Below are 27,905 nucleotides of genomic sequence, written 5' to 3' on the forward strand. Positions count from 1 at the left end.
TTGACAAAAATAATTTCGCCGGTGCGAATAAATAAATAAATAGATTAACTTGACTGAGTGCAAAAAGTAAAAATACTCTGCCATTACTAAAGCCTTTGTAGAAAACCCGTTGCAACCTGCGATTAAAAGCGTCGAACAACTCCAAAACCACAGATTAATTTTCACTCCAAAGCAGATCGCCGTCTTCCCGGAGCAGACGACATTTTGTGGATTTGTCGTCTGCTACTGGCAAATCATCTACTGTATTGTACAGTTTTAAATAAAAATAGAGAGTGAAAAACCTTTTTTTGTGTAACTCCTATCAATCATATTAAACTATTGTTGAATGCCTTGGTTACAACCTTGTTCAGCGCAGTAGTTAGCATGTAAAGTTACATGAATGCAGTCAAATGGACTCAAGTACAAGTTTGTTGACATTTACGAGACATGACTGTCCCGGAAATTAAAACAAAATCGAAAAAAATTGATGTTACTAATTCTAAAAAGGATTGTCTATGTATAAAAAAATGTTTTGATAGAGTGCATACTACAAAAATATATTAATCCATTTTCAACGTAATATTTTTAGGATACATTTACTGCGGGATGAAGTAGGGTTTCGTCTCCAATCACTTCCTCCTTCAGTACTCAGTGACCAAAGGGACTTGTCATTGTCTTTCGTTGAAGAGGGCTCAACAATGTCTTTTTGTTGAAAACTTCCATGGTAAGTAAACCTTGTTGATCAGAAGTTGTGATTACATAGCTTTTGTGCACGATATATGGCTGCAATGGTTTGATCAGATCGGCTTTTGTACAGAAGCACACGATCTATCTGGTGAAACTCGACTGAATCAGTTTTGTTCGTTAACGTGCGTATAAATTTAGAATTTGTCAATAACTTATTATCACAGTCTTATGGTCAGATGTCTGAAACAAAGGCCATAGTTGAAGTAAATTTCGTTTTCTGCATGATTTTCCCTGAGTTGACGTAACAGGTCTTGTCAGACGAGGTATCGAGGGGGAAACTCCCTGCAGTGTTGTAGCTTGACATTCGATGCACGTGGAGATGAACTTTTATCCTCATCCGTGTGAATAGGCTGTTTTTAGCACAGCAATTGAATAATGTAACGTATTAAGCTCCTGTCTGTAGTTTTATGGTGATATGAAGTGTGTGCTATGGACAATAATTGTTGGACTTGTTCTTCATAAATAGAAAACACAACTTTCTTCCTGGCTACAATCCCGTGGAAGACATGTAGATTATATGTAATGATGTGCAGGCCTACAGTAAAATATATTGTAAGTTTCAAAATTACCAGTATCAATGCAAAGTCAAATCATGCACTACAATAGAGACTAATTAATACGTATTTTGAAGTAGAGCCTCTCACGTTCAGGTACTACCAAGATTCGTAGGGTGTTCGTTACTGAATGAATTGCAATGGTTTGTTTACCTTTGGTAAGGCAGAATAGAAGACCCTCTGAGAAGTCATTTAAGGGCAGGAGCTACCTTCAAATACACCGTTTTTCTCTTCAAGTCATTTGACTACAGCATTCATGAAACAGAACTGTTTGTGTTAAAATTCGGTGTGCTTTTGCTTTGATGTATGTAGAGTAATAGTATAATACTATAATTATGATCAAAAACAAAATGTGCTTTTAGATTGACTTTGTAAAAATTATTAAATCAAAAATAAGCAAATCGCTTAAATAAAACATGTTAGTTCACGGATGACAAGATAATTTCAAAACAATTCATCGGAATGATAAGAACTTTTCTAGAATTGTTTTAGAGTTAGATGTTTTGTTCGAAACGATTTTCTCTAGGAAAAACAGTTAAAAGAGATGCACATTTTCCAGTTTTTATACAAATTTTACCCCCAAAGCAACATTTGTATCTCTTTAACTGTTTTTCCTAGAATAAATCGTTTCGAACAAAACATCTATCAGAATGTCCAAAACAATTCTGCAAAAGTTCATATCATTCTAATGAATAGTGTTTAAATTATCTTGTCAACCGTGAACTAACATGTTTCGATACAACGCTTTGCTTATTTTTCATTTAATAATTTTTGTTAAAGTCAATCTAAGAGCAATTTTGTTTTTGATCATATACTAGTTTGCTACTACTCTACATACATTGAACAATTTGAAGCAAAAGCACACCAAATTTTAACACAAACACAGTTCTGTTTCATGAATGCTGTGGTCAAATGATTTGGATAAGAAAAACGGTGTATTTGAAGGTAGCTCCTGCCCTTAAAGGCAACAACCCTGAGCTTTCATCAGTTGGGTAGCATGGTTCTGCCTGTAGGAGTAGTACGACAGTAAATTAAAAGATGAAAACCTTGAAAAACAAGTTGCACGTTATTTACTAACTTTTGTCACATGACAGCTTAGAAAAGTGAGAGAGTTGGTGACTCAGTCGGGCGGGGATGTAGCTCAGTCGGTAGCGCGCTGGATTTGTATCCAGTTGGCCGCTGTCAGCGTGAGTTCGTCCCCACGTTCGGCGAGAGATTTATTTCTCAGAGTCAACTTTGTGTGCAGACTCTCCTCGGTGTCCGAACACCCCCGTGTGTACACGCAAGCACAAGACCAAGTGCGCACAAAAAAATCCTGTAATCCATGTCAGAGTTCGGTGGGTTATAGAAACACGAAAATACCCAGCATGCTTCCTCCGAAAACAGCGTATGGCTGCCTAAATGGCGGGGTAAAACAGTCATACACGTAAAATTCCACTCGTGCAAAAAACACATGTGTACATGGGAGTTTCAGCCCACGAACGCAGAAGAAGAAGAAGAAGGTGACTCGGTCAGATTAAATATGGCTGAATTTTAAAAGTGTTAAGTGCTTTGTTTGGTCAACGGGTGTGTGTTGTCTCTTTCGTGTTAAACATGAAACTATCCAACATGAGTGCTGACAGGGTCTGTGTATTTTACTTTTAGTGGCTTGTCCTTACAGTTGCAACCCTGGACTGAATGTTGATTTATTATGACACAATTTTGTTCATGGTATTTTACTGGTATTCTTTGCTTCAGGTACCAGTTGTTCAACATGGGAAATTTGTTGAGGATCTTACTGAACCCAGATACGCAATCTAAAGGAGCTGATATTTTTGTGGATTTTGAAAGTAAGAACTCTGATTCTCTGTCTTTCTTCTTGTATTTGTACTTGCATGTTTATTTGATTTTCTTGTCTTGAAAAAAATATGAAGGCTGTGTAGCCAAAGGTTCTTTTTTTACATTTAGTGAAGTTTTGACTAAATGTTTTAACATTGACTGGGAATCGAGATGAGGGTAGTGGTGTGTGTGTGTATGTATAAACTTGATTCCGAGAAAACTCTGGACCGATCTTCATGAAACTTAACATGAGAGTTGAGACTTTCTGGGTATAATATCTCTAGAAGTTTTTAATTTTTTTGGATAGATGTCTTTGATAATGTCATATCCGGCTTTTTGTGAAAGTTGAGGCGGAACTGTCATGCTATCGGTTTTTTTTTCAACCAAATTGGTTAACGTTTTGGTCAAGTAATCTTCGACAAAGCCCGGACTTTGGTATTGTATAATCAGCTTGGGGGCTTAAACATTAATTCATGAGTTTGCTCATTAAAGTTGTCATTGAAATGGAATTTTCGCAAACAGATTTAAGATTATTTGCATCGTATTCTTCATTACATTCTGAGTCTAAAAATATTACATGTATATATGTCATGTTTTCTCTTAAAATATTATCACAATTAACAAAAATAGATTAATTAGTACTACAATTAAAATTTAAGAAATCGATCCAAAAATGATTTCATCTTATTCTTTATCATTTCCTGATTCCAAAATCATATAGATATGATATGTTGTATTCAAAACAAGATCAGAAAGTTAACAAGAATACAGAAAAGTGTGCTTTCCTACTCAGGCATGGGAATTACCAGCAAAAATAAAAAAATGTGTCCGCGGCAAAAAGAAAGGTAAATTAAATTATATGTATACTATTATCTCTCAATCCATTATTTGCTTACACGAGAACTATCAAAATATTGGTCAAAGATGCTAAAATTTGTTTACCTTCCGGGGGACTTTGCCCCCCTGGTCTCCCCAATGTGGCTCTGCCCCTGGACCTCGGCCTATTTTCAGAGTTTTTTCTATTTTGGAATTCCCATCCCTGCTACTTAGTAGCATTGCCACATCGCCCAGCGTCAACTGAGGACACAGTGAAAAGGCACTTTTTTTTCACTTTGAGTGAAAAATAATTGGCATAATTGATGTTTGTGAGTCACATATTATGTATCAAATAAAAAAGGAATGAATAAAGAAATGATTCAAAAACAAAGTTTACTGTATGAAATTAATAAAAGATGTGTTTTGGAATATTTTGAGTGTGAAAGTGCGTGTTCGTCTTCACTGCCTCTCGCGGCCATTTTCGCGTCACTCTTAGCAGACGACCAGTTCATTTCAAACTGCTCGGAATACCGTAATTTTCATTGGAGGGCTGTGATATTTTGCAACCAATCAGAGAAAGCCTTACATCTTTCCCATACAAAAAAACCGCGAACCACCGGAAGCTACATCTCCGTCAGCATGTCGGTGAATATTACTCGTGTGAGTTTCACTAAAATTTGGTCTGAAAACTTCCATCGGCATACACGGTTAAAATGCAGTTTATAAAACATTAACTTCTGTTTCATTTAAGCCAAAAATCAAAAGAATCGAGCGAGAAATGACTTATTCCCAACGATTATGCGGCGCAAAACTGGACCTGAAAAATGCGAAACTTGGTCGATAAAAAGCCTGAAGAGGTTGCGATCTCGGCTCGCTCAAAGCAAAGTGATTTCGAACTAAAATGACCATATCTCGAGAACTACTGCACCGATTTAAATAAAACAAATTGCTATGTGCTCAGAATGTTAATCTCTTTAAAATGGTGTGTTTCTTGTCATTCAACCATTAATTTCATGTCATTGCCACAGCAATCATGTAATTATAGCTACTAGCTTTGTCCTGAAAGGACACCCAAAATTTCTCAAATAAAATGACCATATCTCGAGAACTACTGCACCGATTTAAATAAAACAAATTGCTATGTGCTCAGAATTTTGATCTCTTTAAAATGGTGTGTTTCTTGTCATTCAACCATTAATTTCAAAATTTCATGTGTCATTGCTATACTTAGGGCAATACGCTACCGCGCTATTCTGGCTTGTCAATTTCACTGCGTTTTGTACGTGGAAAGTGAGCGATTTACTTCTCGCGGGGATTGACGAAGCTGTATTGTCTTGGTGAAAAAATACAGTGCGTTCAGTTTCATTCCGTGAGTTTGACAGCTTGACTATATCGAAATGTAGTAATTTCGCCTTACGCAACTTGTTTATTTGAGTGTGTACACTTACAGTGGTACCTGCAATGAAACCGAAAGAACACACAAGTGTCCCTACATTGCAGGTGCCCTGCCATGACATTTGACAGACCTGTACTTTTCAGGTCAAGATAATACTCCGCAGGCATGCGTCTCCAGAAAGTGGCGGGTATTGAGAGGTACCCTTTAACCAGGCAGTACTCATATTTAAACAATTTGTTAAGTAAGGCTAACTGTCTGATAGGGTCAGTTCTACTGCGATACTAAATCACATTAGAGAGCCCCAAACTGTGTTGACCAGAAAGATTTATTTTAATTTTATTTTGTATAAGGTACGGCGCCAAGTGAGAGTGAGAGAGAAACATGGAACATGGTACAGGCTGTGCTTGAGTCTTCACAAGACATTCTGAAGGAACTGCAGTCCTATGTTGGGGCATCTGAGCAAATTCGTCTGGTGAGTGTGCTGTGTGTGAAAATTAGATTTAGTGGTTTCTGTTTGTCTTTGAGGCAACGGGGTATGTGTTGTAATTTTGTGTGTGTGTGGTGCCTTTAGGCAAGCCCAATCTATGTTTGGGGCAAGTGCATAGTTTAAGCAATACACATGTTGGGTACTTTTCTGTGCCTTTTTTCGTTAATTTTACCCCGCCGTTTAGGCAGCCTTACACTTTCAGTGGAGCTTTTCTGTGTTTGTCCTCATTATCAGTTAATTAATCATGTACTGCTAAGCTACTGATCATGGCAGCCATTTTCCTTACTGGTAGTGGTATCTCTGTGTGTGAACAAATCCTGACTCCAAATAAAACCGGTCACTCATGCCATCCATCCTGTCAGATCAGTTCTAGAACATAACAATACATGTACCCTCAATTTAGTCCAAGAAAGTTTGTCAAAAGGAATTTTAACCTGTAGCCATGACTGGTTCTCAATTGTATGTCCAGTATTTTGAGATTTTTACCAAATACCTTCCAATTTACTGGTTAACCTGTTGTGGGAGGTAGTCTACCTTATATTTTTTTATAGGAGCTGAGTGTAAATTGTACACTTTTGCTCCTTTTTCATTCAGAAGCCATTTATTTAAATAAAGAGAATTGCCAGAACATCTTGTCTTGTACCATTAACATTGTCTCTCCCTTTCTTGGTGTTTCTCTTTTGGGTAAATTCATCGTTACGTTTTACAACCTTATATTGTTTGTTTTGTAAAGCATACATCGTATGAGTTTAGACATAGACCATTTGTCCTGGACCGCCAACTAGCTCTCTCTCCGCTCTTTCTCTCTATTACGAGGTAGCGGCCTCTCGCATTTAGGAACCTACGCTTACAAGCCTTTCAGAAATCAGGGGGACGTGATATCCGGTGTCGATTGTAAACATGGACGAAGTTGCCGAGGTAAGTTCTGAAAATGCTAAAATAAACTCAGCAAAAGTGCATAAGGAACATGTTTTTCGATGAGTTTTGTTAAGTTTAGTTTGGAGTTTTGGAAAATCCAGTTCATTGTCACCTCCCATTGTCACAAATAACTGGAGCATGCTTTCTTTTCACTGTCTTCGAATCGCTGGCCTTTCAAACCGGACGCGACGCGCCCCTGAAAGTCGAGAGTCGTAACCTCGAAGGGTCACGTGACGAGTTGGCGGTCCAGGCTATTTGGTCTATGTTTTAGATTAGCACAACACAAAATAGCAAATATATGGTACAGTGGAACCTTCCTTTAGGGGAACACACACCTCCAACATCCACACCCTCCTCTCTGCCCATTTAACATTTCCCCCTTTTTAAGACCTGGACATTTTTTTAAGACTAAATAACTTCTGTACATTTTCCTTGAGACTCCCTCCTTTTAACCCCTTCACTGCCCAGCACGTACTAGATACGCAGCATTTACATCAGCACTTTTCAGGACATTTGTGAAAACTAAATGGGAGGTAACCACTGTCCAACTTCTCGTATGGGTTTAAACACAGTTCTTTCCCATTGACCGTTCAGATAAGTTAGTACCACGTGGTAAAAAAATTTTTAGAAGTTTTTTCCGATCTATAAGATTCAAAATGGCGGCCGGAAGTCTGACATCAACTCGTAGACCTGTTTTCAAATGATACAGTGTTCTAGAAGCTCTACAAGAAGTGATTTATGGATTACCACACAGAAGAATACTGTTATGGGCTGTAATGTGAGTACCTGATGTTTGACACCAGTTTTAGCCGTGTTTTCTGCGGTTTTATGTGCTGCAGTGTGTGTGTGAAAGTTTGGAAACTGTAATTTTTGACAAAAATGGTCATTATATCGATTTTTACTATGACAATCACAAGCAAAGTCCAATGATCATGTTATCACATAATAGCCAAGGGTGTAAGCAAACCACATGCCAAAGATCTAATAGATATCTCTATACATGATTGAGCAGTGAACAGATTAGTGAACCTACCGAAGAAAGCAAAATTTGCCCTGGGTCACAGCAATACCAAAATGCTGTTATACTGTGGCAGTGAAGGGGTTAAAGACATGATTTTCTGCGATTTTTGAGCGTCTTAAAAAGGGGGTTCCACTGTCTTGCTGTCTTCTTGAATGGAACAATTTGTGTGTGTGCAGGCAATCTCAAATCCCAGAGATGAGCAGCTTCAGGAGACGGCTTGGGAAGGTGTGTGTCCACTTGTAGCAAAATTAAAGCGCTTCTATGAATTCTCCCAAGACCTTGGTAAGTTTTTGTTTTTAATCAGGATATCATTTTGAAGTTGTCTTTTGTGCTATTTGTTTATTGTATTAGAATGAAGGAAAAACCCTTTTTCATGCTCTGGTGTGCTTTGGGGTTATGCTGTAGTATCTATATACGACTTGTGTCTGTGTGTGTGTCTGTTCGCGATGCGCGGCCAAGGTTCTCGATGGATCTGTTTCAAATTTGGTGGCCATATTCAGGTACACCCGGGACACAACCTGGTCGATGAGATATTTCAACACGTGCTCTCAGCGCGCAGCGCTGAACCGATTTTGTTTTTTTTGTCTGGATCCACTACCAGTAACTCTTCCTTATCTTCTCCAGTGTTTTCAGCGTTTACCTCCCTTCCTTCGTATGGCGCGCGAATATTCCCATTCCGTTACTATTTTTAGAAGGTCACTGCACGTTACTATTTTTAGAAGGTCTCCAGTGTTTTGCGCGTTTATCTCCTTTCCTTCGTGCGCCGGCGTTCATCCGGCAAAGCCGGGTCCCAGGCACAGCCGGGTCCCAGGCACAGCCTGGTATTCGGCTCTACTTCTTCCCGGTGGAGCCGGTACCCGGCGAAGCGGGTAATCATCTAGTATATATATATATGTAGTTTAAACAGCTAATACCTTTTTTAGAACTTTTTCTTTGTTCATCGGCTGGAACTCCCACGTTCACTCATGATTTTTTGCACGAGTGGGTTTTACCTTGCCATTCCGGCAGCCGTACGCCGCTTTCGTGGGAAGCATGCTCGGTATTTTTGTGTTTCTGTAACCCACAAAACTCTGACATGGATTACAGGGTCTTTTCCGTGCTCACTTGGTCTTGTGAGTGCGTTTACACACGAAGGGGGATAAGGCACTAGCCCGTCTGCACATAAGTTGACCTGGGAGATCAAGACAAATCTCCACTACGCTGTTGCCCTGTCCACTTTTTTAGTTGCGTTTAACTTTCTTCATTACTGTAAAATACATTAAAGAGACTTTGACTCCAATGCTAATGATAAAAATGGCCTGATGTGTTCTAAAATTAAAAAATAAAACCAGACGGGTGCTGTGTTAGGTGGCTTGTATAAACTTTGCATTACCTACTCTTGTTGGATATGACCAAGAATAAAGGCCTGTATATGTTTGCGAGTAGTGCTGATTGTATTTGACCGGTTAACTGTATTTGAATGTGTGTTTTGTTGTAAGTTGTACATTAGAGTTGAGGTCTTATGAGAAAGGGTGATAACTAAATCTTTATTGTATAATATTTGTTTGTCTGTTCACTTAAAAGACCGTTGGGTCGGAATATCTGTGAATGTATTGTTTTGTCAATAACAAACGTTCCAACAACCTACCTTTCTTGTTATTTGATTCTAAATCTTTATTGGTTTTATTTATTTTATTTTATGTTAATGTGTGTGCAGAACAAGTTGTGCTGGAGTTACTGCGAGTGCTGTGTTCAGAAGACCTGACGCCCAGAGAACACCTAGAGAGCCAACAGGCCCTCTTCAAACAGTTCGCAGAGATCTTAGACTTCGTCCTCAGATTTGATGACTTAAAGGTCCTACATTTGTTTCCTTTTTAGTTAGAGAGAGATGAAGAGAGTGTGTGTGTGTTTACTGGTGTCTGGTTGCTGTATTTTTCCACTTAATGGGAATGCATTGCACTCCAGACCTTACCATTTGTTTGCTCAGATTCATTTTGTATGAAAAATATTTTAGGGCTGTAAAAGATAGAGATGTATCGGCTTTCAAATTAGTCAGTGTCTTGAATACATTGGCTTTCAAAGGAGTCAGTGTCTCGAATACTAGTTCGAATGACACGGAATACACCTTATGGGTAACTATGCAGACTATTGCAGATGTACAACCTTCTGCATATATTGCACTTTGCAGCTTCTTTATTCCAATGTTGAAACACAGGAGCAAGAATTTTATGTAAGGTGCTTTATTTAATTTTTGTTGCTGCCATGATCAGTGAAGTAGGGCGTTTGTTCTTTATACAATCATTCTTATCAGCCCTGATACATTTTTGGTACAGTTTGTGTGTCATAATGCTGAAAAGTAAAAAGAAAAAATTCTCAAGAAAGGTATGTTGTTGGATTGTTTTTGGTTTGCTGACAAGTGAAATGTTTGTGAAGCCGTTGCTTAGTTTGCATTAAATATTGTATGTATTGTCTTCAGATGACAAATCCGGCCATTCAGAACGACTTCAGCTACTACAGGAGAACCCTCAGTCGCAGGAAAATGGCAAATGAGGTATGACAATTGTTTTGAAACGTGTTTGTACCATGGTTTGGTTTGTGATCTATGTGTACATAGCAGCTTGTCAGAGCCTTGAACAGCATTACTTTCTTATCCACTCATACATGTATTCTGTTTACTGTAAGTGATTTCTTATACAGTCGAACCTGCCCAGGCGACCATCTCTTAATAACGACCACCTGGCCATTACGACCATTCCAAAGAAACTCTTGACAAAGTTCTTTTGTATACCATTCACCTTTCCATAGCGACCGACTCTCTATAACACCCCCTTTTGGTTGGACTCTTGAGTGTCCAACGCTGAAGAAGAAGAAACCCCCCGCGGGTTAGGGGGAAGAATTTACCCGATGCTCCCCAGCATGTCGTAAGAGGCGACTAACGGATTCTGTTTCTCCTTTTACCCTTGTTAAGTGTTTGTTGTATAGAATATAGTCAATGTTTGTAAAGATTTTAGTCAAGCAGTATGTAAGAAATGATAAGTCCTTTGTACTGGAAACTTGCATTCTCCCAGTAAGGTCATATATTGTACTACGTTGCAAGCCCCTGGAGCAATTTTTGATTAGTGCTTTTGTGAACAAGAAACAATTAACAAGTGGCTCTATCCCCCCCTCCCCCCTTTTCCCCGTCGCGATATAACCTTGAACGGTTGAAAACAACGTTAAACACCAAATAAAGAAAGAAAGAAGAAGAAGGACTCTTGAGTGGTTGTTATAGACAGGTTTTACTGTACATGTATTCTGTATACTTAAGTGACTTCTGTGTCTTTCAATGCTATGCTTGTCCATCTGATGAATTTATTGATTGACATTGATTTATTCATTCGCCCAGTATTCACTTTTTGCAGGATAAATAATCTACAAATAAAAAGAATGCAGTTTTTCTCTCTAAGTGAAATTTGTCCTCCTGTTATAATAAGGATTCTGTGCCTCATGATTTAAACAAATTAATTCATTTTATAAACTTTCTTCTGTGAATTTTTACAGGATGAGATACAAGAAGGCGAACTTGAGGTGACGAACGAGATGGCCAATAGGATGTCATTATTTTATGCTCAGGCCACACCCATGTTAAAAACACTGAGTGACACAACGTCGCACTTCGTATCACAGGTTCGTTGTGTTTCATTTCTTTTTTTGTTTGCTGTTAGAATTATGTGCCTTCAATAGTGGAATCTGGGATCAGGAGACATGCTTGAAACCAGCCCACAGTATTTGTATGTGCTTCCGCAGGCGTGCTTTTAGATCAGGTATAATTTGATTAGGTTAGTAGATTTACGGACAACAGAATGAATTCTTTTTTTGAAAAGTGTCTTCTCCTTGGAGGGGTTGTTGGTTTTTGTGTCCTTTCTTCTTCTTCTTTGTTCTTGGGCTGAAACTCTCACATACAATCGTGTTTTTTGCACGAGTGGATTTTTATGTGTATGGCCATTTTTACCGCGCCATTTAAGCAGCCATATGCCGATTTGGGGGGATTCTGTCCTTTCAGCCTATTAGGTTATTACACCCCCGGTATAGGGGTGTGTATAGGTTTCGGTCGATGTGTTTGTGTGTTTGTTTTCGCATATAGATCTCAAGAATGAACGGACCGATCGTCACCAAATTTGGTGAACAGGTTCTATACATTCCTGAGACGGTCCTTACAAAAATTGGGACCAGTCAAACACACGGTTAGGGAGTTATTGGTGGATTAAGATTCTACAAGGACTTATAGAGGGACATATTCATGGTCAAAGGGAAATAACCTTCTCAGTTGGTGGCAGTGAGAATGGTTATTTCCCTTTGACCAACGGGGGTGTTTTTCCTACCTCGGAGGAATTTCTTATTCAGGTCCGATTCAATTTTGTTTCCTTTCTCAGTTTACATGGTGTATGTTTTGTGCACAGTACCATCTTGGTGAAATGCAGTTAATGTTTTCTAATTCAAGTACATCTGGGTGTGTGTGTGTGTGTGTGAATCACAGTGTTGTGACTTGTCTGGGATGTCCTTGAAAAACAGTGTTTTGCAGCGTGACGTTTGACATTACAAACCAATCATATGTTGTAACAAATGAAAGTAAAGAATACAGTGGTACCTGCGATGAAAGGACACCCTTGGGACCAGCCAAAAGTGTCCCTACATTGCAGGTGGCCTGTCACGACAGGTATATTTTGGTAGAGATAATAGACAAAGGGACTTCATAATGTGTCCTTTTAAGGGAGGTGTTCTCTCATCGGAGGGGCCACACATTGCCGGTACCACTGTACAATGAAACTTAAAAAAAAAAAATTCAAGTACATCTGTTAACAACTGATCACAAGTGGAGAGGTTTTTTTAATGGATGTCTGTGTGTATGTGGCTCTGTGTTCCTGCGTGTGTGTGTGTGTTAAGTGGGTTGGGTGAGAAAAGTGAAGAGAACAAAATATGTGTCGCTAAGTTTATAGAACAACAATTCCCATTCCTATTTCAGGGAAAATAAATGACAATAACAAAAATGTACTGAGGCTTGGGTAGGTATTGTGAAATGTTATCAATGCGTATTTCCTGGGTGTGTGTTACAGCACAAAGACCTGCCAGTGGAACAGACGACAGACTGTCTAAGCACCATGGCAAACATCTGTAGAGTCATGATTGAAAACTCGTGAGTGTTCGGTCACGTTTTGTTTCAATGCTTAAGTGGATTGTGTGCTTGTGTTATCCGGTTGCTTGTTGTGTTTGGGTCCAGTGGTTTTTCTGATGAGGCTAAAAAAAGGAATTTACTTCCTGTTTCAGTCTTGTGCTTTGTGTTGTGGTTTTGTATCAACATTGTGTGCAGTGAGAACTGTTTTCCTGTTGCCCAAACCATGCTCTGATCGACTTGTTTGATGACAAGTTGTAACTCTCTGCTGTCAGAAACTCTCTTTCAATCTTTATGAATTTGTTTGAGTGTTTTTTCTAATCACAGGGGTGGGATTTCTTCCCTCCCCGACGGATTTCCGTCCCAGGAAGAATGTTGGCATTTTTTTTTTATACCTTTTATCCCTGGTAGCTGCTGTTTCCTCTCGGTCAACAGAAGGTCAACAGAAGGTCACCATAACCAAATTGAGTGACATGTAGGGGAGCAGTTATGTCATGTCATCCTTGCCAATGTGGCATCTTAGTTGCTATCTATTTGAAATCTCTGATGATAAAATCATTTATTTAACGTCACTCTGTAAAAACATTGGCGACATTTGTCTTAAATTAAAAACACACACAGGCGCGCACACAAACTTTCCCTTTATGTACAGTGGTTCACCACCCTCCCATCCCCCGCACACTCTCGCTGAAATCTCTGCTCACTCACAACTTGATATACCCCTCTTGCAGGGATTCAGACACCTTCAGTACGGGCGGGGATGTAGCTCAGTCGGTAGCGCGCTGGATTTGTATCCAGTTGGCCGCTGTCAGCGTGAGTTCGTCCCCACGTTCGGCGAGAGATTTATTTCTCAGAGTCAACTTTGTGTGCAGACTCTCCTCGGTGTCCGAACACCCCCGTGTGTACACGCAAGCACAAGACCAAGTGCGCACGAAAAAGATCCTGTAATCCATGTCAGAGTTCGGTGGGTTATAGAAACACGAAAATATCCAGCATGCTTCCTCCGAAAACGGCATATGGCTGCCTAAATGGCGGGGTAAAAAAACGGTCATACACGTAAAATTCGACTCGTGCAAAAAACACACGAGTGTACGTGGGAGTTTCAGCCCACGAACGCAGAAGAAGAAGAAGAAGAGACCTTCAGTGGTGTGGTTGAAAAAAAAATTGCATTCCTGATCTGTGAACCAGTGGTATTTACCTTCTGATACATTGAGTCCTATAGAAAGTTTGCAAACGAAACACACTTAATTTAAACATATTTCTCTTTTAATTCAAGCTATGATTCAACAATAATTTTAGAACATAACTCCTGAAATGATTCCCCCGACGGGTTAGGGGGAAGAATTTACCCGATGCTCCCCAGCATGTCGTAAGAGGCGACTAACGGATTCTGTTTCTCCTTTTACCCTTGTTAAGTGTTTGTTGTATAGAATATAGTCAATGTTTGTAAAGATTTTAGTCAAGCAGTATGTAAGAAATGTTAAGTCCTTTGTACTGGAAACTTGCATTCTCCCAGTATAAAGGTAATGTATTGTACTACGTTGCAAGACCCTGGAGCAATGTTTTTATTAGTACTTTTGTGAACAAGAAACAATTAACAAGTGGCTCTATCCCATCACCCCCCTTTCCCCACCGCGATATAACCTTCGTGGTTGAAAACGACGTTAAACACCAAATAAAGAAACTCCTGAAATGATGAATTGAAAAGCAGCATCAGAAGAGTGTGTAGAGCATTAGCAAGGGATATAACTCGGGGGATTTCTGTTTTTGTCTAAACCTTCTTTTTGACTCACATGCGAAGCAAAAGTGAGTCTATGTACTCACCGGACGTCCGTCCATCCGGCCGTCCGGAAAACTTTAATGTTGGATATTTCTTGGACACTATTCAGTCTATCAGTACCAAATTTGGCAAGATGGTGTATGATGACAAGGCCCCAAAAAACATACATAGCATCTTGACCTTGCTTCAAGGTCAAGGTCGCAGGGGCCATAAATGTTGTCTAAAAAACAACTATTTTTCCCATTTTCTCTGAAGTTTTTGAGATTTAATACCTCACCTATATATGATATATAGGGCAAAGTAAGCCCCATCTTTTGATACCAGTTTGGTTTACCTTGCGTCAAGGTCACAGGAGCTCTTCAAAGTTGGATTGTATACATATTTTGAAGTGACCTTGACCCTGAACTATGGAAGATAACTGTTTCAAACTTAAAAATTATGTGGGGCACATGTTATGCTTTCATCATGAGACACATTTGGTCACATATGATCAAGGTCAAGGTCACTTTGACCCTTATGAAATGTGACCAAAATAAGGTAGTGAACCACTAAAAGTGACCATATCTCATGGTAGAAAGAGCCAATAAGCACCATTGTACTTCCTATGTCTTGAATTAACAGCTTTGTGTTGCATGACGTTGGATGACCTTGACCTTGGGTCAAGGTCACATGTATTTTGGTAGGAAAAATATATAAAGCAGTTCTTAGTGTATGATGTCATTGCTAGGTTTAGCTGAAGGTCAAGGTCATGTAAAGGTCAAGCATGTGAGTCGTATGGGCTTTGCCCTTCTTGTTTAACCTGAGCAGTTTGCCCTTTTGAAGGTGTTCAATTGAAATAAACTGACTTGAAACTTGTTTCTCATTTGGTTCAAGCTATGGTTCAACAATTATTTGAGAAAGTACCACCTGCAATGATAAAATCATAAGCTACAAGTAAAAATGTGTAGTACAAGGGAGGTGACTATTATTTTCTGTTTGCTTTGTTTGCATGGCGATTTTCCTTTAATGCAGTAAACATTTGATTTAAACAAAGACAAAACTAGGTGATGAAATCAAATACCTTCAAGTTTACAAACATTTCTAATTAGGCCAAAAAGAAAAATATGTCTGTTTCCGGTAACCCGACCGACCCTATTTTTAAGCGCCGACCCAAAAGTGTTTTTTTCGCTTTTCGGGAAGAAAAAAAAATTAAGTCAAATATACTTTATTTAGTTTCAATATTTCTAGGTCAAAAACATGTGCTAAATAATTGTAAGTAAACTAAGGAAGCGTTTAAAAAAATAAAAATACGTAAAAAGACGTTTACAAAACGTAAGAAAAAGGTAAAAAAAATTAAATAACAAAATTGTAAAAAACTGACCGACCGACCCTATTTTTTCGGCGATGTTACCGGAAACAGACATATTTTTCTTTTTGGGCTTATGTGCATCTCCAATTTGAAGTTTTTGTTCAAGCCGCTTCTAAAACCCTTCTTGAAATTTGTTTACGACTTGTTTTTGTAGACCCCCTAGCAAGAGTGATGCAACCAAATACCTTCAAGTAAAGAGTTTTGTTTTTTTTGTGCATTAATCCCCCCCCCCCCCCCCCCCAAAAGAAAAAAAAGTGTGTGCCGTTTTCAGTTTTAAAGCCAGGAGAGGCTCAAATAGCAACTCTTGAATTGCTAAAAAAAAATCACTTTCAGGCGGTTAGTGAAAAATACCTTCAAGTTTACAATATTTGTTACTTTTGTGCATCACCAATTTTAAGATTTTGTTTAAGCTCATAGGGGTTTCTCAAAAACCTTCTTGAAATGTGTTTACCACTTGTTTTTGTAGACCCCCTCAGCAAGAGTGATACATGTACAACCAAACATTTTCAAGTATAGAGGTTTTTGATTTTGTGCATTCTCTCCCCCCCGCCCCCATATTGTTGTTGTTTGTTAGCTGTTGTCAGATTTAAAGCCAGCAGAGGCCCCCTCATCAAATGCTAAAACGCTGCCCCTGCACCCCGCCGTAGCCTTAGCGGCCCCTGGACCCCGGCCTTCCAAAATGTTCAGTCCCAGCAACATTTTGGGCTCCCACCCATGTAATCATAAACAAAGGGGGAGGGGGGGGGGGGGGGGGGAGAAGCAGGCAGGGAAGGTTAGGGGGCTTATATTTTAAGGGCATTAGTTAAAGGTTTTATTTTTGGGGTGTTATTTATTGAATTAAATTTTTCTTTTACAGCAGCTACAGTTCCCGCTTCAAGAATGAAGAGACGAAGTTTTTCTGTTTGCGGGTAATGGTAGGCGTGATTATTCTCTATGACCACGTGCACCCTGTGGGAGCCTTTGCTAAAACGTCAGGCATTGAGGTAAGACAGTCATGTGTGCTTGGTTTTGCTCGTCTTGTTTTGTCTCGTGTCTTTATAGGACTACATTTTCTACTGTAGTTAATTGAAACTAGCTTGACACATTTTGAAAGCACAAAATTTAAGTTTTGCACAATTGAAGAGATTTTTTGTTTTGAGAAATTACTGGTGTCGAGTTTTGTTGTTACAGGGTAATTTTTCTAAACTGAATAAAAGAAGTCTCTGTGTGACTTTATTCGCAACGTTTGTAACTTTTAGTTTGTGTTTTTCAACTTTTAGTGGGTACAAGAAGCAGGTACGCACAGCTTGGGGAGCCCTGATTGATATTAGTCTTTAAAAGACTACCTTTGTTATTATGATGGAAACAGTCAACACATGTTTTGTTTTATATGCACTACAGATGAAGAGCTCAATCAAGGTTCTGAAAGAACAGGATCCCAGCAAGGTGGAGGGTTTACTCAATGCTCTCAGGTAAGCGTACTTTTTCTCAAATCACTTTAGTTTAGGAACAGGGTGCATTACCAGGATCTGTTTGTTGTTTTAACTGTTTAGCCTTACATGTGTTTGAAATAACTTCTTCTTCTTCTAATTGTTCTTCTTCTTCTGCTTTTTCGTTTTTTACATTAATGGACTGAAACTCCCACGTACGCTCATGTTTTTGCATGAGTGGGTTTTCACGTGTATGACAGTTCTTCCCCGACATGTAGGCAGCAATACTCCGTTTTTGGGCTATGCCTGCTTAGTATTTTTGTATTTCTATAAGCGATCGAACACTGACGTGGTACAAGATCTGTTCTGTGCTTACTTTGTCTTGTGCTTGCACGTACACATGGACGGGAATAAGGCACTAGCGAGTCTGCAAATAAGTTGACCTGGGAGATCGGAAAAATCTGTATCATTAACACACTAGTAACTGCCCAAATTTGAACACTCACCCTTCCGTTAGGCCAAAAAAAAAATAGGTCTGTTTACGGTAACATAGGCCAAAAAAATAGGGTCGGAAGTTCGGGATTTTTTTTTCTTTTTTTTTCTCCAAAAAACCATAATTATTTTTACGTTATTTTGCAAAAAAAACAAGATTTTTTTTTTTTTTTCTTCTCCCAAATGCCAAAAGAAAGTCTAGGGTCGCGCCAAAAAAATAGGGTCGGTCGGGTTACCGTAAACAGACTTTTTTTTTTTTTTTTGGCCTTAGGAAGACCAACGTCTGATCCATAAGGCTACAGTAGAAAACCCTTTTAAGACCCCCCAATTTTTTTTCTTCTTCTTCGTTCATGGGCTTAGACTCCCACGTTCACTCATGTTTTTAGCACGAGTGGATTTTTATGTGTATGACCGTTTTTACCCCACCATTCAGGCAGCATACGCCGATTTCGGGGGAAGCATGCTGGGTATTTTCGTGTTTCTGTAACCCACCGAACTCTGACATGGATTACAGGTTCTTTTCCGTGCGCACTTGATCTTGTGCTTGCGTGTACACACGAAGGGAGTTAAGTCACTAGCAGGTCTGCACATAAGTTGACCTGGGAGATCGGAAAAATCTCCACTCTTAACCCACCAGGCGTCAGCGACCGGGATTCGAACTCACGACCTCCCGATTAGGAGGGCGACGTCTTACGTCATTTTCTGTTTATAACCTAAGTAAATTTGCCTCCTTTTTAAGACCTGGATTTCTCAGATTTGTTGAGATCTTACAAGGGGGGTACCAATGTATTGCGCCAGACTATATAGAGTTTACATGCCGAGTCTCAGTGATTATTAAAAATAATGGTTGAAGTTAGCGGATCATGAAAAATGCGAGCTTTAGCGAGCTTTTTCATGACCGCGAACTGAGACCATTATTTTTTATAATCACTGAGACGAGGTGTGTAACCTCTTTATTCCTCCTTTCTTCAGTTATTCAAAGAAAAGAGGAGTTTTTTTGCGAAAGTTTGATCGAATCCTATTCTCTCAACCAGTCAACCTGCGCAGGCGATCGATTAATGCGCGGTTGTATAGTTCCGTGCAAATCATTCCATTCTGTTAACACTTCTTGTCAGTTTTCCTATTTTGGACTAAAATCAAGTACACAGATATGCTGTTATTCTGCTGTGGCGGCAAAGGCAGATATTGTGTGTTCTGTATATGTTTTGGTATCGCTTAGGATAATGTTTTTTTCGTCAAATGGGACTAGCAGACGAACTTTTGCACCCGTGTTCCAACGTTAAAAACTGTATGAAGTTCAGTTTTCTGGGGAAAATAGTGTATGAAACCCCTTTATGTTGTTTAAATTGATGAGATGTGTGCATTTGGTTGCGTGTGATCTGTTTATTAAATGAAATATTGTTGAAAACTGACCGTCGGATTGCAGTCTGTTGTCGAAGAAACTGAGTGAAAAGAAGGGGAACTACTCTTGTCGCTAGACAAAGTATGAGTTACTTGCCTTGGGAAATTGCTTGTGATGAACGGTTTGAGCACGGCAGATCTAGATTCAGAAAACAACCGAACTCATGGATTTTATATGGAGATTCATGTGTTCAGGCCTGTAGTTGTTAATTTAAATGCGGTATGTTTGTATTGTTTGCTCCAGAGATGTATACTTCGTACATTAGAGCGTTCGGAACTTTTCAGTCGCAAAAAGTAGTACCGAAACAGAACAACTTCTCAACCCATTGCACTATCGAGGATTCAGGCTGTTGCTGGGTCGTTATTTGTTTGGTTGCTGGGTCATTATCGAAAAATAACTACCCCTACAAGTTTACAGAGGTAAAGAAGCAGAGGGGGGAATAAATAACTATTTCATGGTGTGCTATTTTTTTCTTCAGATACACAACCAAGCATCTGCAGGATGAATCGACGCCCAGGACCATCAAGACCCTACTTGCGTGATGGTCACCTTTCCTTTTTTGCTTGCTGTCTTCATTTCATCGCTCACCATCTTTTTCCTCCTTCCCCTCTACCGCCAAGCAAGAATGGGTGCCATATTCCCGACTCTCCAAGAGCGTCTCTCCACTGTCAAGATTTTGTGCTCAGAAAGTTTTTGACACATTTCAGCGATGTCCAAGTTCTAAGCATACAGCAAGTGCAGCAGTCAGAACAGTTTATTTCTGGTTATGCTTAGTAGTGGACTTGTGGTAGCTTAGCTAAAAATAATTTATTATTCAGTTAAAAAGTTTGTTTGTTTTTGTTGTCAACTTTAGACCTTGTAAGTGAGGAAACTAAGTGGAAATATTCAAGACAGGTGGGACTCCAGAGTTCAGTGGCGAGGTTGTAAATTATGGGATGAAGATCACATTGTTATCTGTAGAAAGCAGACAGCTGGATTTTTTTTCTCAGAAGTATGATCTGAATTGCTTGACACTTTGGTGAGAATCACAAGTCAGAGAGATTTTCTGGTCACATATTGGCATCACTTGTTTGTTGCAGCTTCATGGGGTAAGGAGAGAGCTTGCAGTTAGTCCATCACATAATATTGACGTTTGTGTTACATTGATTGTCACGCGATTTGTGGTGCAGTGAGTTTTTCCTTGTCCGAAGTGGTCACGGTTCTTTTATTGCAAGCGTTTTTCTCTTCATCGATCGGCTGTTAGTTATTGAACTACCGTGTGTACATAGTCCATAGACAATTGAAACATTCCTATTACCAGAGGATTGTGAGTTGAATTCTTCTGTGGAACATGTAGAGTTATTTCAAATGTATATGATTGTTTTGTTTCATGCAACTTGAGTGTGTACAGTTGTTGTCCATTGAGGGAATGTGCGTTGTTCTCAATATTTTGTTACTGTTGCGTTAACTTGAGATTCAGTATTTTGTTACTGAATATTCAAATATTCGTTAAAGAGAGCTCTTTCAGGTTTGTTTTGGGAAGGTTTTGCTCACTTCTTCGTTTTCGTTTTCCGTTTTGTATTGTTTTTTTCATGGCATATTGTCATCTGTCCTATATCGTCTTCTGTTTCGGTGAAGTATTAGAATTGTAATATGAAGGCTACCACTGTTGATGTTATTACAGGAAGTGACTTTCTATTCCATGAATACATCAGTGTTCTTGTTCTATTCCTACTTGAAAATCAGGGTAAAATTGTATCTATCAGCAAGTTTTTGTATTTACATAAAAGTAGCAGTTTCCAAAAAGAGACCATTTACATATATGCAAAAGTATGCATGTTGGTGTGTATAACCGTTTGACAGACAAAACAAAATTGGTATTGCAGTTTGTTATGAGATTACAGTCACTCACTGTTAACTTTTGAAAAAGGGAATTTGGGTAAAATTGTTATGCAAGTAACTTATTATGCAGAATTCATAATTTTCATTTGTGCAATTTGTAACAATTATACAGCATCATCCTAAGAGTAAGATTTGCACAACATTGTTTAGTTATGAGAAGGCTCGTTGGCTATATTCAAATATTTTTTGAAAATGGATTGCTCATTAGTAAAAGCAAGGTTAAAAATCTAGTCCTTTTGCTGTATTCATGCAAAATGTGAGTTTATTTGTGTAGAGACGGTACCTGTGTACATGTTGAACGTGCATTCACATTTTGGGTGCTTTGAAGCTGATTTCATGCTGGTGTGGGAGTTTTTGATTGTTTAGATCAAGCTTGCTGAAAACAAAATTTCAAAGAGCAAGATGCGATACATTTTCAAACGGAGAGAAGCGATCATGTTTAGAAAGAACATCACAGGATACAGTCTAAAGAGACCACCCAAGGGACTGAGCAAAATTGGTCTCTTCAGACAGGTGGTCTCTTTAGACAGGTGATTTATATAGTCGTAAAAACCGTTGGGGATCTTTATGGGTGGTCTTAATGGGCAGGTGGTCTTTATGGACAGGTGGTCTGGAGGGCAGGTTCCACTGTAGTTGAACTGAAACAAAGGATTTGTTCAGTCTTTCAATGAAAAAGGGAGAGTAGAAAGCATTAATTGGGGTCAAATCATCCCTTGTTTTGTTAGCGAGTCAGGTTTTTGTCCTTTGCCTTAAAGAGGATTTTATGTTTGTCATTATGCAGTCAGGACAAAAGGCGAATTGTGTGATGTGTGTATACTGCAGTAGTGATGCTGGCTGTGCTTTGAATAGAATGCAGCTTTCAGTGATGCGTTTGTCTTTCTGGTCCAGGTGCTTCCCTTATCTGATTGTCTCCCTTTTTTTGCCATGGCACTTTTCTGTGCTTTAACTTTTTTGTTATCGCTGCTTTCTGCAAAGCTGTGTTTCTAACCGAATTGTCTGGAATTGTTGTTATTGTTGGGTCTGTGTCTTGCTTTGTGACTGTTAAATCAGGTTGTCTGTCATCTTCTGCCCTTTCCGAATGGTGTGTGTATGTGTGGGTGTGTGTACATAAGTGTGGATACATATGTGTGTGTGTGTGTGTGTACATATGGGTGTGCTCCTTTGCATTATTTTGTTAACATATTTTTGCTTTGATACTGAGTTGCTGCTTTCTTACAAACTTTCCCAACAGTGTTATCCTGCTTAGTTATTACAGCAGTCTCCTTGTTGTTTGTGATTTGTTTTTCCATTATTTTTCTGCTTGTTAACTAACATTGTTTCTTTCCTGGTTTTACCCCAGTTTTCCAGCATTGTCTTGCTTTAATTTCTTTTGCCTTAACTGCTTCGTTATTGCGATTTCAAAAATTGTCATACTTTTTATTTACATGAAAAGTAGTTTTCCGTAAATTGCGTATTTGCTGCTTTGGTGCACATATAATGTTTTGAAAGCTATTTTCTTTGCTTTGAATTTGTTAATATGTTTTGAGAACAATTTTTTTCTTCATTGTCGAAGAACCTGGCATTTAGATCTATTTTCCTTGCCCCCCCCCCCCCCTCCCCCCTCCCCTCCCATCGTATTACTTAAAGAGCTTTACCCTTGTTTTGATACAGATGTTATCTGGCTTTCTCTTTTTTGAATGTTTTATGTATACTCGTAATGATGCCTGCTTTTCAGCTTTATACAATCTTACCTGCTTTTGTGATATCTTCTGATGCATCTTTTTTATTCCTCTTCCACAGCTTTGCTGCAATGTTGTGGTGTTGGCTGGGTGATGTTGGGATATATATATTGAAGCTTGTTTGTTTATGATGATGTTTTCTGCTTTTGTGTTGTCTGCGTATGTTTCTGTCCATGCTTTTTTAGCAGCTGGGAATAGTGTGTGGGCTGTTGTTTTATTTTAAATCAGACTGGCAGGATAGGCTGTAAACTAAAACAGATTAATGGACATAAGTATTTAAAGAATAAACAAAAAAACATGCAAAAATGTTCTGGTTTGACTGAGGGTACTTTTTCTTTCTCTTTTTTTTCTGATCACATTTTAGAAAGATTTCTTTAGAGATACCACCTAATTTCTGAAGAGGTTTTGAGGTTGCGGATTATTAATCAGTACAAGACATGAAAAAATCAATTTTATTTCATGTCTTAACTTTTCACGTAAGGTCTTGTTTGCTTTTTTCTGTTTACATATCAAGCTGCATGATTGTACAATTTTCCTTTGTTGTTTTTGTTTGAGCTGTGAATATCTTGAATCACGTCTGTCTGTCTTTGTAATCCTGCATGGAAAATAGCAAGTTACTTTTTGTCTAAGCTTGCCTTTCTTTTTTTTTCTTTAATATTTTTTTAAAAGGAAGAGCAGAGATACAATTCATTTATCACAATGATTAAATGTAAACCCACATTACATTCAGTATTATTGATTTTCACGTCAAGAAAAACTTCATAAATATTGTTGTTGGAATGATAATTTGTGGGCCTTTTTGTACCTATAAGATCGATCTTGTTTTACTTCTCAAACGAGTAAGTAATGAGATAATATTTGCAGTAATAAGTAAATATGATTTACATAATTATGATTATTCTAATTATTATCATTACTATCATTGAGGTCACATAAATTGAGGTAATCTGATGTTTGATGGTAGTTTGTCACTTTCAGGGTGTGTTGTGTTGCATTTATGGAAGGTTTTTTGGTCATTTGATGCTGATCAAGACTCTAAATATAGAGTGAAACGTCTGTCTTTAAATACCTCATACGCTGAGATTTTTTTCCATGTAATCATTATTAATTTACTTCTATGATTCATAATTTGGATTTTAAAAGTGAAAGAAATTAGCAAATATTGTTTTCCAAATGTAATTATGCATAAAATAATCATAGTTCAACATAGGGATTTCATTTTCAGATTTTGCATAACCCTTTTTGAAGAAAAGCTGTTTGATATTTAAAGATGCAAATCATGTGAAATAAGACTATTCCGCAGTATATAATCAGGATATAGGGTGGTGGGTTGGTATATAGTGTCTAGAGGTGTGTGTGTGTGTTAGAGAATACATTGTGTGTGTGTTAATGAAAGTCACTGTTATGTAAATGTAAGTTCCTCCAAATATTGATTTTTCCGAACCAAGTCATAATTTCACACTATATTGTGGAATCATAATTTCACACTATATTGTGGAATCATATTTTCACACTATATTGTGGAATCATATTTTCACACTATATTGTGAAATCATATTTTCACACAATTTTCTTGGAAATATGTCCACACGTGGATCAATCTTTAGCAATTTATATTCTCTTTATCCCTTTCCAAAACCTAGTGCCGGTGACCATAAACGTGCGGTACTTGTGCATTCCTAACCAGCTTTAGAGGTTTTGCTGTGTTTCGTTGATTCATTCATCACCCCCCCTCCCACCCTCCTCCTACCTCATCCCCTCTCTCTCTTTCACTCACCTAACACGCAGATTTTATCTTTTGTAGAGTCAGCTTAGCTTAATTCATTAGAAAAGTTCTGCAAGAAAAAAGACCAACCTGAAAAAATGTTACATGTTTGAAGCTGGAAGGAGTGACTGTTTGCTTGTTTGTGTGTTTGTTTGTTCCTTTTTGTGGGTGCTCATTGTTTGTTCTTGTCTTTTAGAGAGTAGTTCGCCCTCCTTTAACGGTCTTTCAGTTTAACCAACTTGCATCAGTTGGAATTAGAACTGCGCAGGAAGCAATAATATTTATTGAGAATGTGGTACAATCATCTTCATTACGGTGCATTATGTAGAGTTTATTAGGCGGGTGATAAGTTAGTGTCACGGTTTGTACATACTGGAGGATTTTTTTCTTACTTTTAGTTGGAGTAGGGTTGTTTCTTACTTAGGCAGCTAGCTAGTTGGAGAGCAAAGATTTCCGTTTTTTGCTTGAAATTCGTGGATTGGGTAAAGACTGATAATTCTTTTGAGTAGCAGGTTTAGTCTTTTTAAATTATCATAGTTGTCATTGACCCTGGCCATTGTGCTTGTCATTTTTTCTTTATATTCGGGATTATTACAAAGATTGTGCAAAAAGGGGTTCTCTTTGCTCAGTTTCAAGAACTGACACATTATTGAGTCACTTGAGAAAAAGTGACTCTATGTAATCGGTCAGTGTTAGTCTGTCCGGCCGGCCGTCCGTAGACACCACCTTAACGTTGGACTTTTCTCGGAAACTATCAAAGCGATCGGGCTCATATTTTGTTTAGTCGTGACCTCCAATGACCTCTACACTTTAACGATGGTTTCGTTGACCTTTGACCTTTTTCAAGGTCACAGGTCAGCGTCAAAGGAAAAATTAGACATTTTATATCTTTGACAAAGTTCATCGGATGTGATTGAAACTTTGTAGGATTATTCTTTACATCAAAGTATTTACATCTGTAGCCTTTTACGAACGTTATCAGAAAAACAAGGGAGATAACTAGCCTTTTCTGTTCGGCAACACACAACTTAACGTTGGGCTTTTCTCGGAAACTATAAAAGTGACCGGGCTCAAATTTTATGTGAACGTGACTCATTGTGTTGTGAATAGCAATTTCTTCCTGTCCATCTGATGCCTCATATAATATTCAGAACTGCGAAAGTGACTCGATCGAGCGTTTGCTCTTCTTGTTTTTGCTATAGCATTTGATTTTGTTACAGCCCCCTTTCCCCGTCGCGATATAACCCTTCGTGGTTGAAAACGACGTTAAACACCAAATAAAGAAAGTAAAGAAAGATTTTGTTACAGCATTTATGGGTTACCAGTGGTTGACAGGTTTTTATTCGCACAGTCAGTAGCATTTTCATATTCTGTTTCAAGAATGAGAAGAAAAAATAAAGCATAAAGAGATGAGAGCCAAATTAAAGGACAGAAATACAAAGACACCAGTTGGTTGCAGACGAATACGTTAATTTTTATGTCAAGTTATGCCAGATAGGGAGGAGGAGGGGGCGGGGCTAGAAAGAGATTTTGTTTTGTTTTGTCCTTTGTGCATGCCGCAGTGTGAAAATGGCTATTATGCTTGGTCTTAGATTTAAATTTGCTATGCTACTCTCACATTAATGTTTAAGAATTGTTTTCATATATTCATCAGTAGGTTGTAAGCATATTGTTACAGTGAAGCCGTTATGAGTTTTGGATTTTAGTTTTGTAGGTGTTCTTTGTTTTTGTGTGTGGGGGATAATCTTTTACAGTTAGTTACCGCAAAGAGTTTTAAAGAGAAATTGAACCCAACTTGCCATTATGTAAAGAAGATGATCTTTTCCTGATGAAAAGTCTGATGTGAAGTTTCTTTTGGCGACTACTTTACAGTGAGATGATCAAATGTGTGTTGTTTTAAAGACCTGAATGTATTGTTGAAGATATTTTTGTTGATTCTAGCCCTTTATGCAATCACTGTGTTGGTAATTGTGTTATTTCAGTGTGATTACGTCGTCTTGTTTTTGTACTTGTTTGTACATTGGTTTTTTTGCGATGATTGAATTTTGAGTGTTAAGATCATTTCCCACCACATTTCTGTATTTGAGCTAAAAAGGCCTTTGTGGCTAAAGCACTAAACGAGGAACTATCTTTAAGGGCATGACTTTTCCAGATATGTTCCAACTCTGATTTCTCGTAAAAACCCTGTACACAGATAGGTTTTGTACTTGTCAACTGCCCCGTTCAGATGCTGGAAGAGGATTGAATGCAGCAGAGAAATTAAAACTGATCACCCAAAGTTGATGATTAACTTGAGAAGAAAAAGAAAAGAAAAAAGAAAAATATTTGAAGATCAGTAATTGTAAACAAGGGTAATCATAAACTAACTAACGAACAAAAGAGCAGGATGAATGATCTGTGTTTTGAGGATACTGTGAAGTCACTTTCAGGTTTTATCTCATCATTTCCGGTGGAGGTTTTTTTTTTAATTTGGTGCCAAAAGAACAAAGTTTTTAGGTTTTAGTCACAAAGGTTTTTTTGCAGGATCATTATAAGCTCCATTTTTGTTTCGTTTTTAGATTTATCATCAGCATAATAATGCTGTGTCAAGGAGTGTTGTACAGTTTTATTGTGTCGCTTAATCATTAAAAAATATATACTGAACAAGTCATTATGCGTTGAGATGAATTGGGTAAAAAAGAATACGATTCCGTGTATATTTTTGTTTCTTGTAGACAACCGGTTTACCTGTTAAATTGTTTTTCATTTTCATTTCACTTTCTATGAGTCTGTTTCTTTTTCCACTTTTCATATTTTTGAATGTGCTTCAGTAATGTGATGGTTCTTTTGTTGTTTTTCTTTCTTTCTTTTCTATATTTTTTTCTTTTTTAATTAATTTTTTTTTACACACGGAAGGTTGGTTTGTTTAATTTATAATGCTCTCTTAGTTTTCGGGAGAAAACAAAAATTGTTTTATGGATAACATTGATTTGAGAGTCTATTTCTTTGTGCCCGACTGCTTTGTTACATTATGAGAAACTTGTAAATCAGAGCTGGAATAGTGTAAAATTGATTTACACTGTAGTTACACCGTGAACGTCTGAATGCCCTCTTCGGAAAAAGAGAGAGTGTGAGAGAGAGTGAGATGCACAAAAAACTGTTTCTGTCCTTTGCATGTTTGTGTCTTTGTGTGTGTGTGTGTGTGTGATACTGTGTGTGTGTGTGTGTGTGTCACTGTGTGCGTGTATCAACCTGTGTCTTTTTCCT

General features: G+C 38.2%; 1 protein-coding gene across 1 annotated transcript; it reads left to right on the forward strand.

The window, feature by feature from the left end:
- The first annotated feature begins 591 nt into the window (after positions 1-591).
- LOC138966623 (CYFIP-related Rac1 interactor B-like) lies at positions 592-27,722 on the forward strand. The gene is made up of 11 exons (XM_070338911.1): positions 592-703; positions 3,018-3,109; positions 5,661-5,782; positions 7,913-8,018; positions 9,433-9,569; positions 10,192-10,266; positions 11,256-11,381; positions 12,809-12,888; positions 16,849-16,975; positions 17,373-17,443; positions 19,774-27,722. Exons 2-11 carry the CDS (start codon positions 3,034-3,036, stop codon positions 19,835-19,837), a joined length of 984 nt encoding a protein of 327 aa, XP_070195012.1. The 5' UTR covers positions 592-703; positions 3,018-3,033; the 3' UTR covers positions 19,838-27,722.
- The last annotated feature ends 183 nt before the right edge of the window (positions 27,723-27,905 follow it).

The sequence above is a fragment of the Littorina saxatilis genome, linkage group LG5 (assembly GCF_037325665.1).
Source record: "Littorina saxatilis isolate snail1 linkage group LG5, US_GU_Lsax_2.0, whole genome shotgun sequence".
In the NCBI taxonomy this organism is placed as follows: domain Eukaryota; kingdom Metazoa; phylum Mollusca; class Gastropoda; order Littorinimorpha; family Littorinidae; genus Littorina; species Littorina saxatilis.